The sequence below is a fragment of the Pristis pectinata genome, chromosome 17, assembly GCF_009764475.1.
Source record: "Pristis pectinata isolate sPriPec2 chromosome 17, sPriPec2.1.pri, whole genome shotgun sequence".
NCBI lineage: Eukaryota > Metazoa > Chordata > Chondrichthyes > Rhinopristiformes > Pristidae > Pristis > Pristis pectinata.
In genome coordinates this window covers 658,479-666,881 of record NC_067421.1, presented here as the reverse complement: position 1 = coordinate 666,881, position 8,403 = coordinate 658,479, and the positions used below count along the sequence as shown (strand labels likewise).

Here is an 8,403-nt window from a genome sequence, read left to right as displayed (position 1 = left end):
ATGGAGGGAGAAAAATCTCCAACGAGAATTGGAAAAAATCCGGACTGATCAATTATTCCAGAGCAGCTTTTCCCGCAGTACATCCAAATCTGGGCGTTCTGCAGCAGTGGCCGGAGTCCCCGGGATCGGGAAAACAACAATGGTGCAAAAGATTGTTTATGACTGGGCCACGGGGAAATATACCCACACTTCCAATTTGTCTTCAGTTTCAAGTTTCGAGATTTAAACTCCATTAACTGCAGAATAAATCTGAGGGAATTGATCCTATATCAATATCCACATTTTGCGAGTGTTATTGGCGAGCTCTGGAAGAACCCAGAACGGTTGATGTTTATATTCGATGGTTTGGATGAATTCAAGCACAACATCGACTTTTCTGACAATCGGAGAGACACAGAACCTCAGCACATGTGCCCAGATCCCGAGTGGTGGTGTGAAGTGTCTGACATTGTGTACAGCTTAATCCAGCACAAGCTGCTCCCAGGGTGTTCAGTGTTGGTGACCACCCGCCCCACTGCGTTACATCTATTGGAAAAGGCGGAGATCAGTGTCTGGGCTGAAATCCTGGGATTTTTTGGTGAGGAACGGAAGGAATATTTCAACAGGTATTTTGAGGATCAGACGGTGGCAGCAGCTGTTTTCAAACACGTGGAGGAGAACGAGATCCTGTACACCATGAGCTACAACCCCTCCTACTGCTGGATCCTCGGTCTGGCACTGGGCCCCTTCTTCACACAAAGACACAAGAACCCGCAGCAAGTTCCCAAGACCATCACCCAACTATACTCCTACTATATTTACAACATCCTGAAGAACCACGGCCGTGAGATTGAAAGCCCCCGTGATGTGTTATTGAGGGTTGGTCAGATGGCCTTCACAGGAGTGTCCGAGAAGAAGATTGTGTTCACAGATGGAGATTTGATCAAGTACAATCTGCAGCCTTCCCAGTTCCTGTCCGGGTTCCTGATGGAACTTTTGGAGAGAGAGGATTCTGCCCAGAGCGTGGTGTACACATTCCCACACCTCACCATCCAAGAGTTTGTAGCCGCACTCGCACAATTCCTCACTCCAGATCCCGGAGACATACTGAAGCTCCTCACTGAAGCCCACAGCACAACGGATGGGCGGTTTGAAGTGTTTCTCCGTTTTGTTGCTGGTCTCTCCTTCCCAGGGTCAGCTCGGGGGCTGGAGGAATTTCTGGGTACATTTTCTCATCAAACAACCTGCCAAGTTATTGACTGGGTTAAGAAAAGATCAAACGCCAAATTGGAAACTCAGGAAGTGAAACTGGCAAAAGGATCCTCCTGAACACATTGCACTACCTGTTTGAGTCTCAGAACCGTGGACTGGCTCGGGCCACACTGGGGTCAGTGGAAACTCTTTCTTTAGAACATTGCGACTAACTCCAATTGACTGCGCGGTCCTGGCTCATGTCATTGGACTCTGTGAGACGATAAAATGTCTGAATCTGCGTGGCTGCTGCATTCAGTGTGAAGGACTCCAGCGACTGGGACACGGACTGATTAAGTGCCAGGAAATTGAGTAAGCCCTCTAACTTTAAATATTAAATTAGTCCAGTAGTAAATTTGTGCTGCTTTGAAAGGAAACGAAAGTAACTGTTCAATTAAAAGTGTTGAAAATCAGTTTGTATACAAAGCGATTGGTGAGAAAGTCTCCAATGATATGGGTGGGGCTAAAAGAGGTCTGAATGAAAGTATGTTGGAGCCTTCCTCAATCAGATCGCGAAATAATAGCCATTGATTCCGTTTTAATAAGTCAGAAATATGCTACCTGCGACCTGTCCCTTGATGAGTGCCTCTCGGCCAGGCCGACATTTTCTGCAGCCATCATTGTGCCGGATTAGCCCGCCTTTTTCCTGAGGTAGGGGATGCCACTCACTGAGCGTCAATGTGAGCAGGATAGGGAGCAGAAACTCCAATCACTCCGTAATAAAGGGCAGAGCACAGCTCCGGCAGTCAGCTGTCAGTGGGCGAGCTGAGCTTTGCCAGGAGTGGGTCGAACGCCATCTTAACTCAGTAATGACACAGTCCTTCATACTCTCCAAACCACTGACCGTTCCTTCACCCACCGTCAGCTCTCCCTCCTCTAGCTCAGATGGTCGTGGAGTCAGATCCCACGCTCATAATACAGACCAACATTCAGTGACATTGCGAATTGCTGCCATCTAGCTGGATGGTGTTTTTTATTTCCGGGAGGACTGACACACACTGACCAGTCATGCGGTCTCCCACACAACAGGGACTGATGCAGCAATGAGCCCGTAACTTTACTGTAATCCTTCCTGTGTGTAATCACAGGCTCGGGAAATGAACTTGTAAAACCCACCGTCCACACCACCACCCCCCCCCCCTCCAAATGTTGGATAATTTATACCAGCAATATCAGAAGCAAACGGCAAAGTATTGAATCTCAGGGACGATGACAACTTGTACGCGGGCAGACTGAATTATCTGTCCCATAAACTTACAACGGGTCCCGACAGTAGCCGTTGCGCGGGTTCACTATGTAACACCCCAGAGATATGATCGAAAGTGAAGAGTGTGAAGAACGTGCAATGATAACACGAGGGTTTGTCCTTGGGAACTTATCCCATCCCCACAAAATGTGCTGTGTAAGAACACATCTTTCCTCAATGTGAAAGGCGGTCACTGAGCTCCGGCGAGATACCTCTAATCACCACGAAAGTGACTGCATGATGATCGTTTAACTCTTCACACCGGATTCCTGACTTTCTGTGAACTGCCTGGATCTGCACAGTGAGAATCATTGTCAGTGTCAATGGCAGCGCACAGCTCCAGCGACCTGCGTTCCAACCTGACCTCTGTGGTGTCAGAGTGGAGATTGTGCCTTATCCCCGTGACGTGCTGGTTGGTAGGTCCATTTATGAATATAAACTGTCCGTGTGGGTAGGTGTCCGGCGAACTTTCTGGTGCTCATGGATAAGCGAGAGAGAACAGGTTACAGGAGAATAAGTGGGGCAATTTGACTTCTTTGATTCATCGAGGCGAGAGACTTCCACAACGGTTTAAGAAAATATCAGTAACAGACAAATGTGGTGATGCTGAAATGTTCAGAGAGTTTTTCTGAAATATACGAGTCAGCAAAATGATATCAGACCCTGTTTTGATTCATTCTATTTCTCATTCTGCCTATTTGTGTTCAGACTGGGTGATAATGACCTGGGAGACTCAGGAGTGAAACTGGTGTCTGCGGCACTGAGGGACCCGGAGTGTAAAATACTGAGACTAGGGTAAGTACCAGACTGTGAGAGGTTGCGTTTACATTGACCGATTGTCGGACATTCAGCATTAATATGAACTAGAATATAGTTATTATAATCAGTGGGTATATGCTCCATCCCATATTTATTTTAGTCAGTTACCTTTACTGTGTCTGATCCCCAGCCTGGACAAGAACGGTCTCACGGCTTCCTGTGCCGACGATCTCGCTTCCGCTCTCAGTGCAAATCGCTCATTAACGGAGCTGGACCTGAGTTTTAACAAACTGGGAGATTCTGGAGTGAAGCTGCTTTCTGCGGCTTTGAGGAAACCGGACTGTGAAATACTGAAATTCGGGTAAGTATCAGAATGCAAGAGATGGGGCCTATCTTTCAATTCATGTCCTGCGAATGCCCGCGCCTCTGCAGAACCCGGAGAGTTCGCCATCACCTCTGATCCGGCCTGTCAGATCACCACCTCCACGGAAGACTAAAACATTCATAGCGCAGCCAGTGTGACACATGTTGCAGCGTAGGTCTGGGGAGCGTGGGTAAATGGACTCTCGCCCTTCGACGTGGCTCTAAGGGTATCCAGTCAAAGGAGATCAGAGCTGCTTTAATCAGTTGGGAACGTGGATATAATGGAAAATGACTGAACACTTGGGCCAAACTAGCAGTCCAGCAGAGAAAAGTAAAACCAAACACACACCAAATCAAGAGTGTTCAGGCTAAGTTTCTGAGAGATTATATTTTGTGGGAATTTAATTTAGTTCCAGGATGGGTGTTTTGCCGAAGCCGTTCTGTCAGTGTATTCACTGGGTCGGGAGACAGAGTTCACGCAGCTGATGAACAGACTCAGAGCTTCCAGGAACACGGAATGTCTGGACTGTAAGAGGAGTTCCGTTGTTGTGGATCGGGACTTGTAAAGGGTTGACTCTGCAGTAACACGAGGAACTCAGTATTGGTAGGGCTGCTATGGGGGAGGGCGCAGGATCAGCCTGGAGTTCCACGAGTTCGGCAATTCTCGGGAATTCAACGTGAAAACTCAAGGGCAGCAAAGGTGGCTAACCGAATCACCAAAGCTCAGCCGTCTGGTGTGCGTGCTATTGGGCAACTTACTTACTAACATTGGTAGGAACACAAGATTTAGGAGCAACAGTAGGCCACTCAACCACTCGAGCTTGTTCCGCCATTTACCAAGACCATGGGGGATGTGACTGGCACCTCAGTTCCGCGTTCCGTTTTCGCACAGGTAATCTTTCATTCCTGCGCATCAAGAGCTTGTCTACAACTACTTTATGCACAGTCAAACTCTACATTGCGCAACCCATTGAAGGATCGGGTTCCAGGGACTCACGGCTCTGTGAGAGTCCACTAAAATCACCTCGATTCCATTTTAAAAGTGCGACCCATTCGTTTGTGCACTGTGGCTCATAATCCTAGATTCTGCCACAACAGGAAATTCTCTCCAAGAACACCCTGTCAGGAACTATCTGCATCATGTATGTTTCAGACATGTCCCACTGCACGTTTATAAGCTGCAGTGGAAACAATCCAACCTCTTATGTTCCCTCCAACACAACTCGCGTAGTCCAGGTAACCGTTGATCACCCTTCTCTGAACTGCTTCTCACAAATTAGAATTCTTCCTTAAATAAAGAGACCCATGGAAATCACAGTTCTCCGGATGTTGCCTCACCAATCCCCGATATAAATGAAGCACACTCTATCTCCATATTAAAGTGTGCGGTTCTCTTCCATGAGTTTATGCCTGTCGCTCAGAAGAGATCGGAGTATTTTCACAGCAGATGGTTTGGCGATAGTTATAATTCCTGGATGTCCTTCTGCTGAACATTATAAGAATATAAAGTCGAAAGGTTACGCAGCACGGAAACAGGACCTTCGGCCCCATTTGTCCGTGCAGACCAAATTGCCTAATGAGGGAGTCCCAGTTACCTGTGTTTGGTCAATGTCCCCCGAACCTTTCCAGTCCATGTATCTGCCATGCAAATATCTTTCAAATGTGATAATTGTACCCGCCTCTACCAGCTCATTCCGAATACTACGCCCTCTGTGTGAAAACTTTGCCCTTCAAGTCCCTTTTAAATATTTCCCCTCTCACCTGAAACTATTACTTCCAGTTTTAGACAGCCCTACGCTGGGATAATGACGGTGACCATTCTACTTATCTGTGCCCCACATGATTTTATAAACCTCTACAAGGTCATCTATCAGCCTTGTTATTCAAACTGGTAACGAATAATTGTTGCCGCAATAAAGCCGGGGCAGCTCCTTTCGTCTCCGTGAGAGTGGGATCAGTAAACACCGGGATTGCACTGACCTGATTCTTTCATCGTCTCCCTGCTCCTCAGTCTGTGATCTCACATCTTCTCTGTTGAGGATCTCGCTTGCATTCTGAATACAAACGGGTCACTGAGGGGCCTGTCCCCGTGTTTGCTCTGAGGCCAGTTTAGTGTCGATTACCGTGATTCACAAGTACACTCTTCTTTTTATCTTTCACTGCTACTTTATTTTACATTCGTTGTCTCCTGGTTGAATTTTAACGGTCTCACAGCCTCTTGCGCCGAGGATCTCTCCTCCGCTCTCAGGACAAACCGCTCACTAACGGAACTGAACCTGGGTGACAATAAACTGGGAGATTCAGGAGTGAAACTGGTGTCTGCGGCTTTGAGGAATCCAGGGTGTAGAATACAGAGACTGAGGTAAGTGGAGACTGTGAGAGATTGTGTTTGCAGCCACTGCGTGTGTGAACCTAGCCGCTAAAGTAGATTTCTCGTCGGGACGACAGGCCCTCCCCACACTGACTGGAGTTTCTTCACACGTCCGGAAGTCCGGGGATAGTGCTGCCTTTCACCGTCAGCACTTCTGCACTGCCGCCTGTGTTGGCAGTTGCCACTCTGTTGCCATAGTGAGTTTCCATGGGATTTACGGGCAGTGCAACTTCCTCAGATTACTGTTACGAACCAGCAACAAAGAAACACACTGAGTCATGATTCAGTGTTAAAAACCATTTATTAATCAGTACTTATGATAATAAGAAAAATAAAAGTAAAATGTTAGAATGTTAGAAGTAAAAATGTTAACCTTGAACATTAACCCCCAAAAACTAAACTCGTCCTGTATGTGTTGAAAAGTCCCAAACTCCAAGTCCAGGAATGGTTCTTAAAAGTTCAGTTCAGCAAGCCAGAGGTGAAACATGAGCAAGGCTTCTTCAACAACCACCGTTGTCTGAAGATGAGACGCAGATGTAGAGAACATAGAGAGTAATTACGAAATCCAAATGTTCCACGATGGAACTAAACGACACCTCAGTGTTTACTCGGTAGTGACTTCCTCACCCTGAAAAGCATCCGAATCGTGGCCGTCCACAAAAATACCTGTTTCCTTCTACAGTTCAGCAACAAAGTGAAGTCCACCGGATTATTTCCAATTTCCATACGTGGATTGTAGTGACAGACACAGTTATTGTTTCTCATCCATCGATAGAGAAACTAGGAGGCTGGTGTCTCTCTCCCTTTTCTCTCCCTTTTCTGTCTCTCTCTCTCTCGCTCTCTCTCTCTCGCTCTCTCTCACTGACTTCGACCGACTTCTTCAACAACGTCATTACGTCCTTTATCTTCTGTTGACGTAAGCACGCCGTGAACACACACACACACACACACACACACACACACACACACACACACACACACACACACACACACACACCACTATTTTGTATCTTAAAAGGACATTCACCTAGTCCGTAACATTCCCCAGCTCGCAGGATGGGAACTCTGCCCGCGAAACCGCGACAGGGTTGTTCCAGCGGCCACTTTGGATCAATGGGCTGCAGCGGTTGCTGGGAGAACAGTCAGTGGAAACGTTCACTGGAATTCATTCAGCTCAGACGGCTGTCACTGTTTCCAGCATCTGGGTGTTTTTTTTCTTAATTTCTCATTATTAATGTTGGTGTTTTCATGTTATTTATCAGTGTTTCCAGTAATCGTGAATGCTTGAATATCGGAGATTAACCACCATTCCCGTTCAGTGTCAGATTGTCAGCCGTGAGCCGGGACCCGGGGCCTCACCAGTGTCAATTGCCTTCCGTCAGCGAAGCCGGAAGTTTGAGGCCCAACCCCTCACCCCCCAAAAAAAACAGGAAGCCGCCTCTCTTTGGAAAACTGTGCCCAAGATTACACTGAAAGGCACAGCGCGATCCCACAGAGGGTGAATGGCGAACTCAGCATGAGCGGGAAATGTGCAACATCACCAGCACCAGTGCCTATATGATCACCAGACTCCTGGGTTCGTTGATTCTTGCACCGAGGATCTTGCCTCCGCTCTCAGTACAATCCATTCATGACGGATCTGAACCTGGTGTCAAACTCCTTCACAGACCGATCTGTCCCCGCTCTCTGCCGCCTCATACTGAATCGGGAGAGTCTGGAGCGAATCATGTGAGTGATTTTGTTTATTTTATCAATGTAAATAAAATATCAATGAATCTGCGGGATTATTGACAATATTTGTCTGTAGGTGTTGAAATATTAACTGCAGGTCCGTGTTTTTGACAGTGCTTTGCAGTCTGTTTATGTCTTGCCCGTTTTTCAATCTCTTTCAGGATGTGGGAGAATCAGTTCAGTTCAGATGGAAAGAATCAGCTGAAGATACTGCAGGAATCCAGACACGGACTGAGAGTGACGGTGTGAACCTTTCAACCAACCATCTCCCTCCCCGGTTGCGGAATTGTTTTGGCCGACGCCCTGTCCACCTGTCTAAATGACCTCAAACCATCTTTAACCCGAGCCAAACTTTGACAATTCCCTGCATACCTCCGTCAGTTGTGCCGTCAGAATACCAATGAACAGATGACTCGGACACCTACCCACATGACTCTGATTCTATGGATATCCGAAACTGAAAGCTCCCACTGGTAAAGCACAGACAGGACAAACAAGAGAAAATAGTCTACCTACACGTCAAAATGATTTCCGGTTCAACGAAAAGAAGGCGTCTCGATCTTTCTTTCTTTCTTTTTCAATATTTTTATTAATCCAAATTGAAAATACGAAGTACATGAAACAAAAGAAAAGACAAAATGTTACAAAAGACATTGTATTGAATCACACTTGAAATCACAATACCCCATATTGATAAACAGAA

At 46.7% G+C, this 8,403-nt stretch overlaps 1 protein-coding gene across 1 annotated transcript; it reads left to right on the top strand.

The window, feature by feature from the left end:
- The first annotated feature begins 793 nt into the window (after window positions 1-793).
- LOC127579586 (NACHT, LRR and PYD domains-containing protein 3-like) lies at window positions 794-7,949 on the top strand. The gene is given in 7 exon segments (XM_052032476.1): window positions 794-1,243; window positions 1,246-1,392; window positions 1,395-1,542; window positions 3,185-3,271; window positions 3,426-3,596; window positions 5,847-5,960; window positions 7,862-7,949. Coding segments are annotated over 7 exon segments (1,131 nt in total). The 5' UTR covers window positions 794-867.
- Window positions 7,950-8,403: the final 454 nt, after the last annotated feature.